The sequence below is a fragment of the Acomys minous genome (genome assembly GCF_964271855.1).
Source record: "Acomys minous genome assembly, chromosome: 4".
Taxonomy (NCBI): Eukaryota; Metazoa; Chordata; class Mammalia; order Rodentia; family Muridae; genus Acomys; species Acomys minous.
The window spans coordinates 53,010,152-53,032,571 of record NC_140486.1 but is presented as its reverse complement, the minus strand read 5'-3'; the positions used below and the strand labels follow the sequence as shown (position 1 = coordinate 53,032,571).

The window sequence follows — 22,420 nt, the reverse complement described above, 5'->3', positions numbered from 1 at the left end:
TCTTATTATGCAGACTTGGCTAGCCTGAAATTTGCTATGTAGAGCAGGCTGGCCTCTAAGTCAGAGATGTCTGCTTGCCTCTGCTTCCCAAGTGCTGGGATGAAATGCAAGTGCTGCCATGTTTGGCCTTTTTCCACTGTTCTGGAACTCACTGGAATAGACTAGGCTGGCTGACCAATGAGGTACAACTGTTCCCTCCTCTCCAGTGTTGGACTTGAAAGCGTACCACCATGCCCCCCCCCGCCCTTTTTAAAAAGATTTATTTTATTTGTACAGGTACTTTGCCTGCACCTATGTCCGTGTGCCTGGTGCTCACAGAGGCCAGAAGAAACTGTTGGGTCTTCTGGAACCACGTTAGCTGCCACATGGGAGCTGGGAACCGAACCCGGACCCTCTAAAAGTGCTCTTACCCCTTGAGCCATGACCAGCTTTCTCTGTGGGTGTTGGGGATCAAATGCTGGTTCTCAGGCTTGCACAGCAGGCACTTCAGTAATGAGGATCGCGTCCACATCCGGAAGCTCTATGGGATCTTTTATTTTAAAGAGAGGTGGTGTTTTTTTTGTGTTTTTGTTGAGGGGGAGGGGGCGAGCCTCTGCAGTCTGAGCAGGGAAGGCAAGCTGAACCCTTCCAAAAACAAAAAACAAAAAACAACAAAACAAAACAAAACCCCTGTGGCTTTGCAGGTGAAGATGATTGGTGAGCGGTACCTGATAGGGTACCGGGTTGGGATGCTGAGAAGCGAATGATGGAGCCCAGCCAGCTCCATTCCGCATCCCCCACTTCCTCATTTGGCCAAACAGTGTGCAGCAGCGAGCTGTATGAACTCTCTAACTAACAAAGGCCAAGTGACAGTCTGTCCCCACGCAGCCGGGCTCTGACATTAAGTGGGTTTCCTGACAGAGACTGCTGAACAAGGGTGGATCACACCACAGCACTGCGGACTCAGTGCATGAGCTTAAGGGGCCGCAGATGAGCAGCCAGGGTGACTCATCAGCACACAGGTAGACACGCAGGATGGCAGGATCCGTGCTCAGCGGTGGCACCTGCTGCTGCTGCTGTTTCACAGACCTTGCCCAGAGGCCAGTGTATCCAAGGCCCGTTCCTAGGGCAGGAGCAGTTCCCAGTGGGCCTGAGGTCAAGGGGCCAGACAGCATGTCTGAGATTTCACCTTCAGCTCCTTCCATCTGAGCTTTACAGATCTCTTAATCGTCCCTCACTGTTTCTGCTGAAACGAAAAGGAGGAAAAGGAACTTAAAAAGCAGAACAGAGATGTGTGCTTAGAAACACATCCTATTTAAAGTGAGAGCTTTAAGAGAAGTCAGTACAGGGGAAGACTGACTCTCTACCAACACACACACACACACACACACACACACACACACACACACACACACAAGATTAGCCACAGGACAGCACTAGCACTACTACAGGATGCCTGAAAGTTGGAGAGGCCTGATCTCCCTCGAGGATCCCCTGAGAATAGGGCCTTTGTTGGGGAGTGTCTTGATTAGGCTAATTGAGGTTAATGTGGCTGGCACCATTCCCTAGGCTGAGATCCTGGACCATATAAAAAACAAGAAAGCAAACTGAGCGCAAGCATCCATCTTTCTCGTTTTCTGCTTGTGGATATGATGCTGCATCACCAGCTGCTTCTGGCTCCTGCTGACTGGACATCATCACCGTGACAGACTGTCCCTTCGGATTGCGAGACATAGTAGAACCTTTTTATATTGATTATATCAGGGTATTTAATCACAGCCACAAGAAAAACAAATAAATAAAACAAGACAGAGGGCATCCAGAACAAAGATGAACAAAATTAAAACCTTTGCCTTCCAAGTATGGCCTAATTAGTTACTTATGTTTAGTAAAACACTCTCATCCAACATGTTAATTTTGGGGAGGGAGGCACAAACATTCAGTCTGGAGCAATGGGCTTGAAATATTCTTGGAAAGAAGGAAGCCATGTGTGTTGTTTGGTTTTACGTATCGGTATGGTTGGACCCGCTGCTTTACTAAGCACTAGTGGAGCTGCTGCTGGAGCAGGAGATGTTGTAGCTATGACCGACATACACAGTCAGTTGATGTCAATTACAGACGTAGCCCTTATGATGCCGGCGAGCCTCCTGCATCAGATAAAAGCAGGGCTAGTCTTCTGGAACAGAAAGCATTAGCTTGCTGGGCATGGTGGTGCATGCCTTTAATCCCAGCACCCAGGAGGCAGAGGCAGGTGGGTCGCTGTGAGTTCGAGGCCAGCCTGGTCTACAAAGTGAGTCCAGGATAGCCAAGGTTATACAGAGAAATCCTGTCTCGAAAAACCAAAAACAAGACAAACAAACAAAAACCAAGAAAGCATTAGCTGGATTGGGACCAGAAATCTCAAAGGAGATTGCAGCATGCTGGCCTTCTCTTCAGATCTCAGACCTGGCTAAATCTAGGGTAATTTGAGTATCAAAAAGATTGACTAAAGGCCGGGCTTTAATCCCAGCACTTGGGAGGCAGAGGCTGGTGGATTGATGTGAGTTCGAGGCCAGCCTAGTCTACAAAGTGAGTCCAGGACAGCCAAGGCAACACAGAGAGACCCTGTCTCGAAAAACAAACAAAAAACAAAAACAAAAAAAAAACCCCAAAACAAAAACCTAAAAAAAAAAGATTGACTAAAAAAAACTTCAAATAAATAAAGACCCATGAATTAGGCTAGGTATGGTGTTACAGGCCTGTAATCCCAACACTCCTAAGACTAAAACAGGAGGGTCACCTGTTCTAGGTCAGACTCGGCTACAACAGGTGGTAGGATAGCCTGGCCTATGTCAGGAGAACCCATCTAAAAAAGAAACAAACAAAACTCCCTAAGCAAACCTAGCCAGCCAATCAAAGAAAACCAAACCAACTAAACAAAATAAAAACCAAAACATCTGCAGGAAAATAAATGGAATTGGAAAATGATATAAAAATGAGGCAACCCAGGCTGGGAAGACAGGCGTGGTGTGTTTCTCTAATTGCAGATCCCGGCTTCTAGGTCTTATGTGTGTTTGTATTTGTGCGATGTAAGTATGTAGGGGCCAGGAAGCTAAAGGGGCCCAAAAGAGGGGCAAAAGAAGCTTTACGGGAGAGAGGTAGGGAGGGCAACACAACACATGTGGTATGAACACAGGAGAGAGTGCTGGGGTGGAAGGCTTTAATAGGAATGAGAGAGATTGCAGGAACATCAACCGAAACTATGGAAATGCCATAAAGAAACCAGTTATTTTGTAAGCTAATTAAAAAAAAAAACTTCAGTGTGTTCAGGCAATGCTTAAAAAGAAAGTGAAAGGGGCGAACCCACTTCATCTGTCACTGCTGATGACTCTTCTACCACTTCCTCATTCTCGAAACAAGAAGGCACAATTGCGGGTGGCAGTGGTGGCACACGCCTTTAATCCCAGCACTGGGAAGGTAGAGGCAGGAGGATTTCTGTGAGTACGAGGCCAGCCTGGTCTACAGAGCAAGTCCAGGACAGCTGGAGCTGTTGCACAGAGAAACTCTGTCCTGAAAAACAAAACAAACAAACAAACAAACAAACAACCTAACAAAGAAGTCACAACTATGCATTTCTACTTAAAAAAACAAAACAGAACAACAACAACAACAACAAAACAACAGGAAACGTGGAAATAAATGTTAGAGTTGGAAATCTCCACTTGTGGTCCCCAGTGAAAATCGGAATGGGCCATTCCGGACACCGAACTCTCCTATGAGAGCTGCTGGGGGTCGGATTTCACGCAGTGACAAACGACCACCCTGCCATGCATCCAGCCAGCACCAGGCACTTGGTGACATGGGTCAGGTGTGCCTGTTCAAAGTGTGTAGATCTATTTTCTTTGAATTAAAAAGTTGATCATTAGCTTTGTTTATCTGTTGCAGAGGCAAGTCTGTGCTGCGGTATGTGTGTGGGGCAGTCAGAGGACAAGTTGCAAGAATCAGTTGTTTCCTACTGTGTTGATCGTGGGGATTGGACTCAGGTTGTCAGGCTTGGTGACAAATGCCTTTACCCAGATAGACCTATCCCTATCCCTATTTATTTATATGTTGCGGTTATCGAAGGAAAACAGCTGTGTCATGTTCAGAATGTGGGCTACTCTGTAGATAACTAAACCTCTCCTTCCCTCCCTCCCTCCTCCTTTTATTGTCTCTCCCTCTCTCCACCCCTCCCTTTCCTGTGTGTTTGTCTCTACCTTTCCCTCTCTCTCTGTTTGTTAAACAAACAAACAAACAAACACCCAGCCAAGAACAGAGGTGTGTCTGAGAGGTGGAGGCAGCTGTACCTTGGGGCTTGCAGATCAGGCAGCCTAGGTAAATTGGGGCCTTCCAGGCCAGTGAGAGGCTCTGTCTTATAAACAAGGTATGGGCTGGGTGGTGGTGGTGCACACACCTTTAATCCCAGCACTGGGGAGGTAGAGGCAGGCAGATCACTGTGAGTTCGAGGCCAGCCTGGTCTACAAAGTGAGTCCAGGACAGCCAAGGCTACACAGAGAAACCCTGGCTTGGAAAAATGGGGTGGATGGCGGCGGGGGTGGGGGGAGAACCTCAGTGTGTTCAGGCAATGTTTAAAAAGAAATCGAAAGGGTGAACCCATTCCATCTGTCACTACTGATGACTCTTCTGCCACTTCCTCATTCTAGAAACCAGAAGGCACAGTCGCTGGACAGTGGTGGCGCACGCCTTTAATCCCAGCACTTGGGAAGTAGAGGCAGGCAGTTCTCTGTGAGTTTGAGGCCAGCCTGGTCTACACAGCGAGTTCCAGAACACCTAGAACTGTTGCACAGAGAAACCCTATCTTGAAACCCCACCCCCCAAAACAACAACAACAACAACAACAAAACAACCAAGGTAGTACACTGGCCTCCATATGTACACAGCCATACTTAAGAGAAAGGAAGAAAAGGAAGCCAAACAAACAAAAACCAAAACAAAACAAAAGCCAAGCATTTTTTGTGCAGGCAGGATTGTGGGGTGAGCTACACATCTGACAACGTTGCTGTGATGGAGGGCAGAGACAGTTGAATTGGACATTGTCAGATGTTTACTCGGAGTGAACAAAAACGATGATTATGTTGAGTCCTCTTCTGTAAAATGCAAAATGCAAACCCCATGATTTCATTGATGGAGTAATGCTGGCCACCTGCACTTCGGTCAATGTGCATCTGTCTGTCCCTGTGAGCTTGTCCTCAAGGTCCAGCCAAGCCAAGCCTGGCTGTGTCCCCAAGGCTTCCACACGCTCCTCGAATTGTGTAGCCAAGCAGGATTGGTAGATGTTGATTTCAGAAGCAAGACAGAGCATCAGAAAAAAAACCAACCAAACAAACCAAAAATATGAGTTAAATATGACTTAAAACCCTAGGTCCTGTCTAGATCTATTTAAGCCAGTGCTCATAGAGAAGGGGAGAAATGGTTGGGAAGATAGCTTATTGGTCAAGTGCCTGAATTTACCCCCTAGAACCCATAGTAAAGAAAAGCTAGGCCCAGTGCTCATGTTTGTAATCCCAGTACTAGGGAGGCAGGGAGAGGCTGACGCCTGGGTTCCCTGGCCATCCAGCCTAGCCTACTTGACACGTTTAGAGCAATGAAAGACCCTCTCTCTAAAACCAAAATAAACAGTATGACACTTATGGCTTTCCCATGCCACACATATGCACCCACATCCATGGGAACAGATACACACCTACACACACACACACACACACACACACACACACACACACACCCCTTGTACATGCTCATACACACAAGCACAAGAGAGAACAAGAACAAGCATAAGTGAGAAGATGAATAAGCAGACAAGGTTAGGCCAACACACTTGCATGGATGGATGGATGGGACCCCAGCTCTAGGGAGGCCATGGTCCTGCCATTCTCTTTCCAGTGCTGAGAGCCATAGCTGAGCTTAGACGAAAGGTTTGTACAGCCCTTTCATGGCACGGTTCCTGAATGCTTGGTTTGTGCCAAGCTCCAAGGACAGGGCAGGATGCCACTGTTAACAGTGCCTCTATCTCCCAATGTCAGAGTTGAAGGCTGTGGCTCTCTAATGGAGTCACCTTGATTCAAGGAAAACCCAATAAGTTCGTTGTTAGAAGTTTTCAATGTGGTGCCTGAGCAGGACGCGCTTTTTCGCCTGTGTGAATGTGATTTCCTCCACCGCTTTAACCATCACTTGGAGAAGAACACCACACACCCTCACTCACTGTCTAAGAACTGGAAAACAGAGCAGTCACTAAGGATCCTGCTGCAAATGCAAGGACCTGCATTAGGACCCCTGGCCTTTTAGGGTGTGTATGTGTGTGTGTATGTGTGTGTGTGTGTGTACCTATCTTTAGAAACAATGTATCGATTCAAATATGCACCCTGTCTGGGCAAAGCTGTGTTGGGTGAGCACCGGAGTTGGGGAACCACCTCTACACACCCAGGTGTGTCCAACACACAGTCACCCAGGACTTAAAGACTGAAATGGTTTCATAACTGGATTTTGTATATATACGTACATATATGTGTGTAAATACACACACACACACACACACACACACACACACACACAAAACACACACACTATGGTCTTGGATGGTAAAAGAGACAGGAGGAAAAGATAAAAACAAGGAAAGCCCCATCAACCTGACAACCAATATTAACCATCGTACTGTGGTTATTGACAGCTGTAAATTTTCTTCGGCAAAGGGTTTCTTTGAATTATCCGCCTGCTTGTTTTTAGCAATGTGTTTCTTCTTATTAGTCCTTATTAGGGAATTACAGCAAGCCCTCATGCATTCTGTGTACAAGTCCCTTGCCAGATCTGTGTCATAGGCAGGCTTCTCTGCGCTCATCACTCCTTCACTTTCATAACTGTACCTTGGGGAGAGAAAGCTTTTTTCAAGTTCCATTTATCAATCTTCTGTGACCTTACACTTCCTTTAAGGCGTTTATTTATTCGTGATGTGTGTGTGTGTGAGCTCAGATGTGCTACGGCCTGTGCAAGTCAGCGGAAAGTTTCCTGGAGTCAGTTTCTTCTTCCACCGTGTTTTGAGGCAGGGCCTCTCTCTTTTCCTGTCACACTGCGTACTCCATGTCAGCAGGGTCCTCAGATTCCTGGCAGTTCTCCCGGCTCGGCCTGTCATCTGTTATCGGGGTGCTGAATTACAGAGGAACAACTCCTCATTGGGCATTTTACATGTCATCAGGCTTGCCTGGAAAGAATTTTACCCTCCCCCCCGGGGCCATTTTGCCAGGCACATTTAGCTATTTTTAATGGTAGCTTCATATTCAATTTGTAAGTAAACCAAACTTAGACATACTACAAGTTAGACATTTATGTGGGCCTCACTTTTCACCCCTGCACTTACCCCACACTCCAACATAGCACCTCAGGGTGCATAAATGTGTTATATAGCCTGATACAGACTTCCTAACGGCTGCCTCGTGCCCTGTGTGATTCCAGGAAGTGAATAGTCACTGCTCTTAGATGCCCTATAGCTTACTGATTCCTTTATAGATTAGTGAAACTTTAGCAGGTCTTTAAAATGGGGGGGGGGGAAACATAGATTTGCCTCTGCCGTTTGTTTAGTAAATCCTGTTTTGTTTATTTGGTAGCTAATGCAAAGATAATTATAGTGAACTCCCACTGAGCATCATTCAGGATGGGGCTCTTCCCACTGTAGGATCTCGGCAGGGATTTGTGGCGGGAGTGCTGGGCAAAGGGCTGTGTGCTTCCCTGCCCTTCTGTTTCCACCCTGGTAAAGCCGGCAAAGGTCAGACTCCTGCCTCACCTGTGACACAGGCCGCACACTGCACTGATATCATGGTAATAGTCATCCTTTACTAGTCCCCTCAGCACAGGGCCAGGGGAGTTTAGGTCATTTCCGTCTTCTCACAGCAGCCTGGCCACACCAGTGTGGTTGCTTTTTTTTTTTTTAAGAGCAACTAGTAATCAGCCCAGGTCTACATGACCAACGTGGATAGAGGAGCCATTCACTATGGTACCAAGCACCGTTCAATCTACTACCTTGTAGGCTCACTATAGACTGAGAGGTCAACAAAGACACAGAGGAGAAACAAGGAAATTGTAATGTTGAATTTTTTTCGTGTGTGTGTGTGTGTGTGTGTGTGTGTGTGTGTGTGTGTGTGTGAATGTTTGTATGTATGTAGGCACACACATGCTTGTGTGTGTGTGTGTCTATGTGTATGTGCACTTGGGATTGTGTGCCTGAGGTTGACCTTATCATTCTTCTTTCATTTTATTCATTGAGGCAGGCTCTCTCAATCAAACTCAGCACTCACCAATCCAGCTAGTCTGACTAATCAGCTTGTTCGGTGGTGGTGGTGGTGGTGGTGGTGGTGGTGGTGGTGGGGTTTCCTTTCTCTGCCTTCCAAGGCTAGTGTTACAGGTGGACTGGTTACCTGGGTTCTGTGGTTGTGCATTCCTCGGGCTCTCACAAGCGCTTTAACCACTGAGCACATCCTCCGCCCAGGCAGCTCCCCACCATCAAACGATGTCACTTTCTGGTGACTAAAGAAAAGAACTGGTTTATATATTGTCGGAAGCCTTCGGGAGTTAGCAGGCAGCAAACTGTTAGCCCTGGCCCACTGCAGAGACCCCTCTAAACATCTATACCAGTAGATTTGGAAGCTAGGGTTCAAGGAGAGAGGTTCTTCTGGAAATCTCTTTGATTCATCTTCTGCCCAGATGGTCACAGAGAAACTGGCCAGACCCAGGGAAGGATGTGTGGACGCCAGTGCTCAGCATAGACTATGAAGGGAAGAGCCCCTCTTCCCACTCTCCTTAACACCCTATCCCTAACCTGGGTGTGCAGGCATGAACGTGTCCTGGTGTATTCACTACTTTTCTCATTCATGCATCAAAAGAGACAGAAGCAACTTAAGGGAGAAAGGGTTCACTCTGCTCGCAGTTTGAAAGGTGTAGTTTATCTTGGTGGGGAAGGTGTGGAGGCAGAAACTTGAGGTGGCTGGTCACAGTCCACAGCAGAAGGTAGGAAGCAATGAATGGTGGTGCTCAGCTTGCTGTCCCCGTTTTATCCAGCCCAGGACCCAGCCTGGTGGAATGGTGCCACTCACGTTTAGTCATCCCAGACCAATTGGCCCTGTCTAGAACCGTTCTCATACGCATCTCGAGAGGGCTGTCTTCTGAGGCTCCCACAGGTCTCGTCAAGTTGACAATACACCCTGTTTGCCTAGGATAATTGTAATTGATGAGTATTTCTCAGGCATAGTTATCTTTCTTCTTACTACTAAAAACGGTCCCATGTTTGACACCCCAGCCATATAGGTTGAGGTAGAGACAGAAAAGGGAGAGTAGCTTGGAGGTGTCTGTAAGACTAAGACGGACTGGGGTTGTTGCATAGAAGGACAGGCCATATACTAATGGCATATGACTTTGTCTCTTTTCATTACTAGTGATCTCCGATTGGATTTATTTGTTTATCCATTTATTTTATTGAGCCTGGGTTTCATGCATTGCAGGCTGGCCTAGAATTCAGTATGTAGCTGCAGATGACCTTGGACTTCTGATCTTCATGGTCTCAGTGTCTGTCTGCCTGTCTGTCTCTCTGTCTCTGTCTCTGTCTCTGTCTCTGTCTCTGTCTCTCTCTCTCTCTCTCTGTGTGTGTGTGTGTGTGTGTGTGTGAGTGTAAACCAGGGCCAACTTTGGATGTATTCTTCAATCATGCTCCATCTAAGTTTTAGCGACAGTGTCTCTCACTGACCCCTGAACTCATTTTATTGAGCTAGGCTGGCTGGCCAGCGAGCCTGAGAGATTGTCTTGTTTCCACTCACCTGCAGCAGCACCAGAGTTATGGGTACACATTTTTATGTGGATGCTACAGATCTAAGTCAGGTCCTCAGGCTTGTTTGCCAAGCACTTTATTGACTGAGTTGTCTCCCCAGTCCCCCAAGAAATATCCTTAAATTCTGTTTGGATCACACATGCATGCCTCGAAGCTAAGCTTTGCCCATATCAAGTGCAAAAGAAAGGTTTCCTCCACATCATACCTAGTCCATGGCATGTTGCAGTAACAGAATGCCTGATGCTGGTGTGCGTGTGCGTGTGTGTGTGTAGATAAAGTTTATGTAGCTTACATTTTCAGATGCTGACCATGCAGGATTGGGTGGACCAGCCTGAACTGGCCACTAGTGAGGGCTTGGTGCGGTGCTATAACACGGCAGAGAGGTCCACAGGCATGTGGCACAGCGTCTCTTTATAACATTTTGCTTTCACGAGGACTAACCTCATCATGAAAGCTCACACTAATGCTTTCTGAGAGCAGTGCTCCATGAGTCAGCATCTTTCCCTAGCTCCGTCCCTTAACAAGCCGCACTGATTTCTTAGTATGGTTGCACTGAGCATGCTTCCAGCCCAGAGGAGTTCCAAAGAAGCGGGACTGCCGAGGGAAGACAGTCTGGATGAAATGTGCTATGTACTATGTGTAGTCACCACTTATCCTGTTTCCCACAATAAACTGAAAAGGACTCCCATGAGATGCCTATGAATGGAAAAGTGATACCCAAGGAGCTGATGCCTGACCCCGTGCTCTCTGCTACTTCCACAATACCTTTAGGCTGGCAGTATTTTACAAACAAGAGGAAATGAATTCTTAGATTCCTTTTCATACTTTTGATTCCTTGAAACAATTGGTTCTGCCTGTAGATTCTTCTAGATCCTGGGCAAAATAAGTCTTTCCCTGTATTAAGGGGTAAGGCGTGACATTCCAGTGTGAATACATGAAGCTGGCCTGTTCCAGAGATGGCGGGGTGCTGACTAGACTCACACAAGATCTGCCAGCGAAGTCTCCTTGTTATACTCATCTCCGAGTTCCCGTCTATAAAAGGATAGTAATAAAGCCATGAAAAGATGCAAAGAATTCTTTTTTTTAAATTAAAATATAATTACATCATTTCCCTCTTCTCTTTTCTCCCCCAAAGCCCTTCCATGTACTCCCCCTGCCCTTGTTCTCTCTTGGATTTCATGCCCTCCATTTTTCTGATTTGAGATATAAAAATATATATATATAGTATGTTATATAATGCTATGAAAATGATAGTCTATAATATATAAATTATAATATATTATGTTCTATAATACATAAATAAAAACTTTTCAGCACATAGGTTACTCGTATGTATACAAAGGGCCAGCCACTTGCTATTAGATGACCAGTCAGGGATGGGGCTCTTACCTGGAAAAGACATTTCTATTTCTCTCATTATTCCTCAGTCGCCTGTAGTTCTTTGCCTATGGGTGAGGCCCTATAGGCTTCCCCCTTTCGTACTAGCACGTCTACTGGTGTAATATTGTTCAGTCCTGTTTGGGCTGCCATGTTGGAGAGACTTCATGTGTAGCTTCTCTGACATTTCTAGGAGATAAGCACTCATGGTAGACTTCCTGGGTTTCTGACTCTCAGTCTTTCCTCTGCCTCTTCCGCTGTGACCCTTGGCCTTTGATGCTGGAGTTGTGCTGTAGAGGTATCATGGGGGCTGGGCACCATATGGTAACTTTTCCTATGCACTTCAATCGATCCTGGCTTTCTACAGTGATCTCTGTCTGTTTCAGAGAGATGTTTCTTTGATGGGATGAGAATTTGACTTACCTGTGGGTACCGGGATAAATAGTTAGAATGTAAGTAGAAATTATGTTGGTTTTGGCAAGCGGTAGTTCCTCAACCTCAGCAGCCCCAGGCAGCTCGCTAGGTTTGCAGTACCAGGCATGAGTTCCCTCTTGTTGACTGGATTTTAAGTCCAATTGGAGAGATGCTGACTGCTATGTGTGCCTCTATTACACCCTTGGGATTTTGTGCCACAGTGTCCTTGTTTTAGTTCATAGGCATTATGGCTGGGCAGGTTGCTTCAATTTCTTGAAAACTTTCACGGCACATTCTGGCACCACAACAAAAGCTTCGTGACTGCATATTACTAAGGGAAAGAGGCTAGTCTGAACAGGTGATACACTAGTTATGGTTAGATCCTGAGACTCCAAAGAGTACAGGTGCTGAAGAGAAGATGCTCTTAACTGCCCTTCCAGATGCCCCAGGTTTGGTTCCAATCACCCACACAGTGGCTCGTAACCACCTGTAACCCCAGACTCAGGGCATCTGACGCCATCTTCTGGCCTCCAGGATCAGGCATGAGGGTAGTGCACAACATACGTGCTGGCAAAACACTTGTACACATAAAGCATAATACATTTTAATACAAATAATGTAAGTGGAATTGTGTGGTGGTGGCAGCACACCCCTTTAATCCCAGCACTTGGGAGGTAGAGGCAGGTGGATCTCTGTGAGTTCAAAGCCAGCCTGGTCTGAGTTCCAGAACAGCTAGGGCTATACAGTGTGCATGTGTGTGTGCATGTGCATGTGCGTGCGCGCGCGTGCGTGCGTGTGTGTGTGTGTGTGTGTGTGTGTGTGTGTGAACAAAAAGATCCTCAAATAATATTCTTCTGCTCTTGAATTATAAAAGAAACACAGGAGGGCTGGAGAGATGGCTCAGCCATTAAAAGCTAGATTGACAGCCCAGAGTATAAAAGAAATATAGGAAATCCTGTTTCTCTGCAGGGAAAAAAATTACCATCTTTAGCATGACTATACAATGGGCATCACTACATCTATCAGAACCACCAAATCCAGAACACTGACAGCACCAAAACGCTGGCTGGCGGGGGTGTGGAGAGAGTGGTGAGCTGGTAGGAAGGCAGAATGATTCAGCTACTCTCAGAGACAGCCTGGGAGAGCCCTTCAACAGGAAACATTTTTGTCATTTGCTCCAGCAATTGTGCTGCTTAATACTTATCCAAAGGAGTATAGAACTTATATTTACGAATACCTGAATGTGGCTGTTTTCCCGCTATTTTATTTGCAATTATCCAAAATTAGAAGAAGAAGAAGAAGAAGAAAAAAAGTCCCTTAATAGGTGAGTGTGGTGTTTTAGACAATGGGACATTACATAGTGCTGCAGGAAATAAGCTATTAGGCCATGGAAAGATACAGGAACCTCACCCCACCCCCACCCCCTGTGATTGTTATACCTGCGTACAAAGCCATGTTTTTGCATGTCTATGCATGCATGTGGAGGGCTAAGGTTGATGTTAGACTTCATCATTCTTGACTGTTCTTTACCTTAGTCACTGACGTCTCTCAGTCAAACCCAGATCTGTCGATGGGGCTGGTCTCACTAGCTGACCAGCTCTGGGGATGCTGTCTGCTCTTTTTAAGCCTGCAAATATAGGCAGACCATCACACCTAGCCAAGCATTTATGTGAATTCTGGGGCTCAAACTTTTGTCCTCAGTCCTGTGTGACAAACACTTTAACCACTGCACCATCTCCCTACATATGTGACAGAAGTGAAGGAGGAATTCCGAATCCATAAAGGTAAATGTACCATGTAGTTCCAACAATCTGACATTCCGGGAGAGGCACACCAGTGGGGAGTGTGACCGGGTCACGCGGTGACAGGATTTGGGGATGGGATGGGTGAATGGCTGGAACACGGGAGATAGTGAGGTGCCCCCTCTATGGTATGTATGATGCTGCAAAGGTAAATACGTTATTGTACCCTTGTCCAAGCCCATAAAACGCACAGCACTAAGAATGAACCCTAATGGAAACTATGGAATTTGAGGGGTTGTGAGGTTATCAGGTTTATTGGCTATCACGAATAAGCCACTCTGGTGCAGGTGCTGGTGGTGGGGAAGGCTGTATGTTACAGTTGGTTTTAACTGTCGGCTTGTTACAACCTAGAAATCACCCCGGGAAGAGAATCTTTGTGAGAGACTGTCTAGGTCAAGCAGGCCCGTGCGTATGTTGGGGGTGGGGTGTGTGTGTGGGGTGTGTGTGTGTGGGGGGGTAGGGGTGGTGTCTAGATCAAGTGGGCCTGTGAGCATGTGCGTGGAGTGGGCTTGTGCGCATGTCTGTGGTGTGGGCCTGTGCGCATGTCCATGGGGGATTGTCTTGACTGCCTTAATTGATGGGAAAAGACTCAACGTGAAAGTGGGTGACACCGTTCCCTGCTGTTGGGCCCGGGTTGTAAGAGAGTGTACAACACTAGCTGAGCCCAAGTAGACATCATTCATCCGACTTCTGAGGAGACTAACTCTCTGGAGCAGTTGCTCCTGTGATGCTCCCATTATGACGGACTGGAGCCTGGATTTGAGAGATAAAATAAGTCCCTTCTCCCCCGCATTGCTTTTTGTCAGAGTATTTCATCACAGCAACAGAAACGAAGCCGGACACCATGCTGGAGTGTGATCGGCAGGAATGTGGGAGAATCGCTGTGCCTTCTGCTTAAGTGTGTTGTAAACCTAAAATGGGCCTTAAGGAGCTGGAAAGACGGCTCAGCCATACCCTGCTCTTGCAGAGGACCCATGTTTGGTTGCGTGTTCCTTTGCTGGGTGGATCAAAACCGTCTGTAATTATAGCTCCACAGGATGTGAAACCCTCTAGGCACTTGTGATCACACGCATATACCAACACATACACACAATTTAAAACAAATCAGTCTTAAAAAAGAACTGTTCTGCAACACACAGTCTATTAGAAACATGCAAACATTGTCTTTCCATTCCCATGACTCAGGTGCACAGTGCGCATTACTCTGTTCCCAAGCGTTTGCTTTCTCTCTCATGGTATTGTTGCTTCTCAAATACTGCCCTCAAAAGTAGTTTCCTCATGATTTTTATGTTTACATTTTCTGTATGTGCGTGTTTGTGTGCATGGGTGCACATGGAGACCAGACAACAGCCCTGGAGGTCATTCCTCAAGGCACTGTCTACCTTGTTTTTTGAGACAGGGTTGCTCACTTTTACCTGGAATGTGCTCATTTGGTTAGGCTGCTGCCTCCTCCGCACACTCCGTGTGTGTGTGTGTGTGTGTGTGTGTGCGCGCGCTGTGGGTGAGAGGCTAACCTTAGCTATGATTCCTCAGGAGCTTGGTTTTGGGGACAGGGTCTCTCACTGGCCTGGAATATCCCTGTCAGCTAGGCTGGCAGGCCAGGGGGCTTGGCTTTTCTAACTTGGGTTTTGGAGATGGAGTTAGGACCTCAGTCTTCTTTCTTGATGTATAGTTGTTTTGACCCTTTGATCCTGGCCATCTAATTCCTACATAGATTTAAGGATAACATACACACACACATTGAATTGTCTTTTTGTTTATAATTGTGCCAATGGCATTGCTTTCCTATTGTTTCCTGGTTGTGAAAGATTCCCCAGAATGGCTTCTCTTACTTTTGTGCTAGCAAGGCTGACTCCCCCCCCCACCCCCCCCCCGCCCCCCGCCCCACTGAGGAGCATTTCTGTTGCTTTGTATTTTTCTGTCATATTTGGAAAGACCAAAAGCCCAGCGAAGCAGAAACTTCTCTTCCCAGGGGCTGACTGTAATAGAATTTGACTTCTGCTTATTTCTTTCCGCAAGGAGTGTTGGAAGAAATTGCTTTGACAGGCCTGGGGATGTGGTTCAGCTGATAGACCATTTGCCTAGTGTGCACAAGGCTCTGGGTTCTATACATAGCACTTTGTAAACGGGGCCCCATGGTACATCCTTGTAACCCCAGCATTTGGGGGGTGGATGCAGGAGGATCAGAAGTTCAAGGTCATCCTCAGCTACATAGTAAGTTTTAGGTCAAGGGATATAAGAGACTTGGGAGAGAGGGAGGAGGGAGGAGGAGGGAGGGAGGGGGGGAGGGAGGAAAGGGTGGGTTGAGGAGATTAATAGTTGCTTTGAGAAGATGGTAGACAATTGTAAAATTAGGAAAAAAAAAAAAACAACAAAACAACCCATGACCCAAAAAAATGTTTCAGAAGAATGCTGTTTTAGAAACCCAGGCTGTTCAGATTTTGTTTGTTGGGCTCATAAACAGGGTATATATTTATATTGATACTTTGCATGCTCATGTGTGTATTCGTGTGTGCATTTAAGTGTGTGGTGTCCATATGTGTATGTGTGTTTGCTGATGGAGATCAAAGGTCAACCTTGGATAACTTTCTCAATTGCTCTCCATTTTATGTTTTTAAGACAGTGCCTCTTGCTGGTGTGGAGCTCACAGGCTCCTTTAGTGGGGCTGGCTGGCTTCTCAAGCACTGGAACCATCAGCGTCCCTGGCTTATACAGGCATCTTGGCAATCTAACATCGGTCCTATATCGATAATGGCAACATAAGACTTCCCACTCACAGTGTTTGGTGAGGGCTGGGTCTTTGCTTGTCTTTTGCTATCTGTGAGACTTTTGTCTTGGTGGTCAGCTGCTGAGCGCTTCTTTTTGCCACAAATAGAAAGACTAATGCTCAGGAAGGAAGAGCCAGATATAGCCAGGCGACACCCAGGAGGGCTCCAGGGAGTGAGCTGGGCCATTGTGAAGGCTGCCTGCGTCTTTTGTTTTCAGGCCTCAGTTTCTCCACTTGCACAAGGACTCGGTGGAGAGCCTACAAGGGTGCTTCCTGTTCCCATTGGGAATCCCACTGTCTCTGAGACTCTGTCCCCAGCTGCCTGTGCTCCTCTGTCTACTATGAGCGGTCCATAGGTCTCACGCCCTGGCTCCTGTCTGTGTGTTGGACACATTTAGACCACTAGGCACATTCATTTCTGTTCAGCTCTACCTACAGCTCCAGAGAAACTTCCAGGAATTGGTCACAGCCCCTGGTATGGCTTTGGGTAGAGGATGTGGATGCTAACATACCACACAAATATATACATTTGGCTCTCTCTATTCGCATTTCTGCATTCTAGGGCCGATAATGTTCATGGGAAATAGTTTTATCTGCACTGAATATCTGCATTGAACTCTTTCTCCTTGTCCTGATTCCCCAAAGAACACAATGTGACAGCAAACCACACAACATTTGCATCTATGAATCATCAGAAATGACCTAAAGAATGTGGGGGAATAGGTGTCAGTTATAAGCAAATACTCTGCCGTGTGTGTGTGTGTGTGTGTGTGTGTGTGTGTGTGTATGTGTGTGTGTGTCCGTCCATACGAGGCCCGAGTACAACCTTGGCTGTCATTTTGACACAGGGTCTCTGGTTGGCCTGGAACTCCCCAAGTACAGTAGGCTGGCTAGACAGCAAGCCTCAGGTAATTAACTACCTCTTTCTGCTTCCACAGGGGTCTTTTGCATAAGAGACTTGCGTATCCTAAATTTTGGTATCCATAGAGGTCGTAGCAAGACCCACGCCTCTAGTGACTACATAGTATGTGTCCTTGGACAACCTTATCTTCACGAATACTGAATGACCCTTAGTCATTTCCCTGCTACAGGATTAGGCAATCCCCAATTGGTGGAAAACCCAGGATGTAGTTAGCTTCTTGGTTGTTTCATTTGTAAAATGGTAATAAATTGGAGCCTCTCTTTCATTGGACTGTGGAGGCTAGGTAAAAATGCTTACCAAATCACTCAGCACAATGCCAGGCACACATTAAGCATGCAGTTAAGGCTAGGTGGTCGATCGACCGATCGTTAGCGTGATAGTTAACGGCAAACTGGAAAACCCCAGTGCTTAGTCAGCACGGGACTAGGCAAAGAGAAGGGGACTAGAGACACAGTGCCCTAGGGTGCAGAAGGAGGCGCGAGCTTGGCTGCCAGCAGGAGGGGGAATCCCTGAAAGGGCACTTTCCCAGCCCGCGGGGACTCTGGGATTCCAGATATCCCCGCACTGTGTCTTTGATTTTTAGAAAGCACCCAACTCATTCACCTGGTTACCTTTTCAGGAGGTTGCAGGAGGTATCTGCTTGGGAGGAGGACTTTAAGCCTCAGGGTGGCCGTGCCGCTCAACTGGGGTCAATGTAGGTGGTTCCCATCCCCAAGCGAAGCACGTCCGGGGAGTCCCCTTCTTGTAGCTTCCCGGCGCCCGCCCTCCAGGCTCCCACCTCCTGGGCGGATAGGCTCCAGATCCTAGAATGGCCCTTTAAAAGGCAGTGTCGTGTCCAGAGGAGGCGGGCTGGGGGCGCTGACCCGCCCGCGGCTGGTCCCTTCTCCCCGCCCCCTCCCTCCACCAGTGGGTCCCTCCCTCCCTGGATCCCCGAGTCGCTCACTCGCTCTCCCCGCGCACGCTCTGTCTCCGTCAGTCCCCTGAGCTTGTTCTAGTGCGCGGCGTGGAGCCAGAGCTCAGGCTGGTGGAGCGGCCGGGGCTGGAGGTTGGGAGCGCGGCGCGCACGGCCTCCCCGCGCCATTATCCGCGCTCGCTACGGGCGAGGCCGGCGCCGCGATGGCAGAGATGGGGAGCAAGGGGGTGACGGCGGGGAAGATCGCCAGCAATGTACAGAAGAAGCTGACCCGAGCACAGGAGAAGGTGAGCGCACGGTAAACCTGCCACACCTCTCACCCCCACCCCTGGGATCCGAGCTGGTCACTTCCGGATGATAGTCGCCAAGGAGTCCCCGGGCTTGATCTCTCTGCAGTTAAGGTGCCCCCTTCTCCCTACCTGGGCGCTAGCAGGGGAGGACGCAGCTGTCCACCTTGTTCCCCCTTCCCCCACCGTTTTGTACCTTCGCGGCTCCTCTGCAGAGAAGTGGAGGCCCACGCTCCGGTTAGATCCTTGAACGTGGGTCCACTCTCATCCTACTGTGGAGTCCAAGGGTCGGGAGGCTGGGAGGTGACCCCAGCCCTCCAGACACATGCGGGCTGTCCAGACAGGGCTTGAGTGGGGGAAGGGAGCCTGTCTTGCGGCCCCAGGGGCCGTGAGTGTTCCAGACTTCTAAGGCTATACTTTCCCAGCTGGATAGTACGGACGCCCACTGCCCTCTCCTTCCTACCGCCTCTCTACCTTAGTCCCTGAAGGGCAGATCGCTTTCCTCCTTCCAAGAGGTGCCTGCGGCCTAGAAGGTCCCGCCCAGACCCGCCGGGTAGTAGAGGGTTCTGCACCCCTCGCCCCAGCAGGGCTTTGGCGGTTCCAGCAGCTGGAGAGTGAGTGAGTGGTGGTGGGAGCTCACCGCTATCCCGGCGGCCCAGAGAGGGGTGTGGAGGGCGCCACAAGGAAACCTTATCCCCTGTTGTCTGAGTGTATTCTGGGGTGTTTTTTTTTTTAGCAAGGGGTGGGATCAGAGCTTCCTGGGACACCCTGACTGTGCAGGAAATGCAGGGATTGGGGGCGGGGGTCCTTCGCTGGCCTGCCTTTTACCCTAAGCCGTCCCTGGCTTATTGAATTGGATCACGCCAGCTGCTGACGCCACTTCCCCTGCCAATTCCGACTCTGAAATCTGAGATTGTCCAATCTGTGCTTCTGCCAGGGATAGCCCCCCATGGCTGGCTCTATGTGGGCCGGGGCCTGGTGGGGACAGGGACAGGCTTGCCTTCCTTTGCCAGTCTTGGGGCTGTTTATAAACAATGACTTTTGCAGCTCTGAGCTGCAAGCTCCCCAAGGATGCAGCCACGTGATGGGGGTGGGTGGGTAGAGCTTCCTTAGAGCCCTACTCATCCTTGTGGTTACCAGCTAGGGAGGGGGTGACTGTGTGTGGATGGGGAGACTCCTGTTAATCTCCAGATCTGGCCAGAGCTCCTTACCCCATCGGGGCGGGTGGAGGGAGAACGAAGAAAGAGGGATTAGAGCTCCCCCAGACTTGTGTTAGTGACTAAGGAGCAGCAGGCAGATACAGCCACCCTGGCTCCCAGTGACCTAGTAATCCATCGAAGATGCCTGGAGCCTGTTTCCCACTCCTAAAGGAAATGAATGGAAATACAGGGAGTAAGCTGAGCCGAGTTCCCTGCCCTCGGTTCCAACTTCATTATGGCTCCACACCGTTGCCAGTGTGTACCTGTGCCCAGATGTATTTGGGGCGGGCAGTAGCCTCCTTGATGCAACCCTGAGGACAGACAATAAGCGTAGGCTATGTTCTTTTCTTGTAGATGGCCCTGTCACACCGGGCCACTGAGCTGCCATCTCTGCTCAGTTTTGGGCAGTTGGCCCACGGCTGGTTGGCTAGGGCCCGTGGCTATAGCCAGCAGCTGGTCTTGCCTAAGCCTGGGGCTCCTGGGCCTGCGCTTGTCTCTTGCCATGGCTGCTCTCTGTCCCATGGGGATTATTTAGGGACTGTTTGCCCAGGAAAAGCCAAGATGGTCTGGCAGGCATCCTGAGACAGTAGCCCACCTGCCATCCTCTCCCTCTTTGGCTGGCTTCAGGCCCTGCTTTCAGGAAGGCCCCATGCTTCACTTAGATAACTCTCCTCTTCTGCTTGTCATCCTGACCCCTGGAATGTGCATTTGTCACAGCCTGGGTATACTGCCTGGGCTGTCTCTCCAGCGTCTTCTGGTGGTGGCCTGTTCCCTATTCAGTGCCCATCGCTGATGGGATCTCGGTCCTGTTGTCTTACCAGCAGCGGTCTTGACACCGGGCCTACCTTTCTTGGTCAAATAAACCAGCCACAGGGCAATTTTTATTTTATTTTATTTATTCTTGTCATAGAAGGCCTTTTTTTTTCTGAGCTAGGATAGCAACTGCTATGGCAAGAGAGTATAGAGAAAGTTGGGGCGGATAGCTCAGCTTGGAAAAGCACTTGCCACACAAGCATGAGGATCTGAGTTCGACTCCCCGAGAACCCATGTGTAAAACTGGGAACAGAAGTGTTGCGAGCTTATAATTCCCATGAAGGGGAGGTGGAGACAGGAGCATCTCTGGGGCTCGCTGGCCAGCCAGCCTAGCTGTATCAGCAAGCTGCAGGTTCAGTGAGAGACCCTGTCTCAAAAAATAAGGTGGCGCAACTGAGGAAGAGACCTATCGGCGAGCAGTGGCCTTCACACGCATGCGCATACACAGAAAAGATAAACAGCATACAGTGTTAGGAAGAAAGCCCTATTACCTCTGGCTTATTCTACTCAACTTCTCAGCTCTAATATCCACAGAGACTCAGAGAGTGACAGTCAAGGGCAGTGAAACCTCTGGTGTTACGGGATCCTGTGTGGGCCACAGAACCAGCTCTTCTCTATGGGTCTTGGGGTGCTATTCTCGGTTTCATCTGGCTTTTTCACTGCCCTGGGCAGATCTGTGCTTGTGTCCCTCTTGTGTCTGGCTTTGGTGGGTGTTTAGTGAGGGTTTAAGAATGAATGTGGGGCCCGGGCAGAGGCAGGTGGATTGCTGTGAGTTCAAGGCCAGCCTGGTCTACAAAGCAAGTCGAGGACAGAGAAACCCTGTCTTGAACCCCCCCCCCCCAAAAAAAAAGAATGAATGTTGGGACTTGGGTGCTTGATCTTGGAGGCCAGGCTGGCCCAGACCCGGGAGTGAGCTGGTTGTATTCTCTTTTATTTTCCTGCCTGCACACATGTCAGCTGCCTTGTCCTAGGCTGAGTCCCTTGAGGCAGGAAGCATATGGCTCAGGCCGACATGGCGCTTACTCCCGTCCTGCTGCCCTGTGCCTGTGTTAGCCTGCGGTGAACGGTGAGCGGTGAGCGTGCCCGGAGCTCAGGCCCATGGGCTTCATGAGGTCATCTTCCCATTGCATTTGGCTTAGCTGACCCTCTATAAATGACTGTGTCCATTTTTGGGCCTCAGAAGGGTGGCTGGGCAGAGCCAATTTAGGGTGGAGGCTGGGTCAGATGAGAAGAGGATTAGAGGTTGGCGAGCTGGGTCCCTTGGGGGATGGGGTGGTTGGGGAAAAGGACAGCTGGGGTTTGTGGTGGTGGTGGTGGGGGTGGGGGTGGGGGTGGGGAAGGTGGGTGGGTGGAAATCTTGCCTGCTGAAATCCATGGCCTAGGAGTCCTCAGGGAAGAATGCATGAGGGGAAGCTGGGTCTTGTTCTCACAGGACTGGGCCACAGTGGTTGACCCCAGGTCGGAAGGGCCTGGGTCTGGTGGGTGTGACTTGTTGGCTGCGGCTGTCCCTGAGCATGCTTGGAGAGGGTGCAAGAGAGAGTGTGGGGGAACGCCGGTGGGAGTGGGAGGTCTGCGGTTGTCAGTGTACAGCACACCTCTGAGCAGATGCTCGGCAAAGGAAGGGGCAGCCGTGCTTATTTATAGGACCGTGACATTCGGTAGTGAGCTGTGCCGTGTTGCTCTGTGATGCCACCGTGACACACAGCACTGAACTGCACTGTGCTCCTCTGCATGGTCAAAGTCTTCCCACGTGCTAGGCGCGTCAGCTTCCTTAGTATGAACATCAGGCTTCTGGTAGTGACCCAGGGAGTAGCTAGGCTACCCGGAGGAGCAGGTGCATATGTTTCCTTCAGCAGAATGGGCGTTTGTTGCACAGCCCTTGCCACTGAGGTCAGCCGGCCCACTGATTTTCCTTACACAGGCTTTTCTCCAGTCTGAGGACCCAGCCTAAAGCTGCCGTCCTCCGTGCAAGGCATATTCTACATCCCTTTTTCTATCTCTGTGCTTCCTTCTGTCCTGGAGAGTCTAAGGCCCTCTTCTAGTGTCCTCTCCCAGGCTGGACCACTTCTTTTCCTTTCTTTCTGGAACTCTCTGTACTGG

General features: G+C 48.9%; 1 protein-coding gene and 1 long non-coding RNA gene across 19 annotated transcripts in view; one reads left to right on the top strand and one right to left on the bottom strand.

Moving 5' to 3' along the window:
* Positions 1-512: 512 nt before the first annotated feature.
* Positions 513-21,551, bottom strand: LOC311596788. Of its 2 annotated transcripts, none has more exons than XR_014778976.1 (4): positions 18,505-21,551; positions 17,720-17,922; positions 8,424-8,532; positions 513-1,225 (listed from the first exon to the last, which is right to left on the bottom strand). It is a non-coding gene; the product is annotated as an uncharacterized lncRNA (long non-coding RNA). The 2 variants fall into 2 exon arrangements; XR_014778977.1 differs by lacking the exon at positions 18,505-21,551 and adding an exon at positions 18,052-18,179.
* BIN1 (bridging integrator 1) overlaps positions 18,062-22,420 on the top strand; it is a 56,739-nt gene continuing 52,380 nt past the window's right edge. For 3 of the 17 annotated variants that reach the window (XM_084780589.1, XM_084780593.1, XM_084780590.1), the window contains exon 1: positions 18,069-18,308. In XM_084780589.1, coding sequence (XP_084636715.1) covers positions 18,225-18,308 — 84 coding nt within the window. In that variant the 5' untranslated portion in view covers positions 18,069-18,224. Of the gene's footprint in view, positions 18,309-22,420 lie in introns of all 17 variants that reach the window. The other 14 variants (XM_084780586.1, XM_084780591.1, XM_084780592.1 and 11 more) reach the window with 10 other exon arrangements.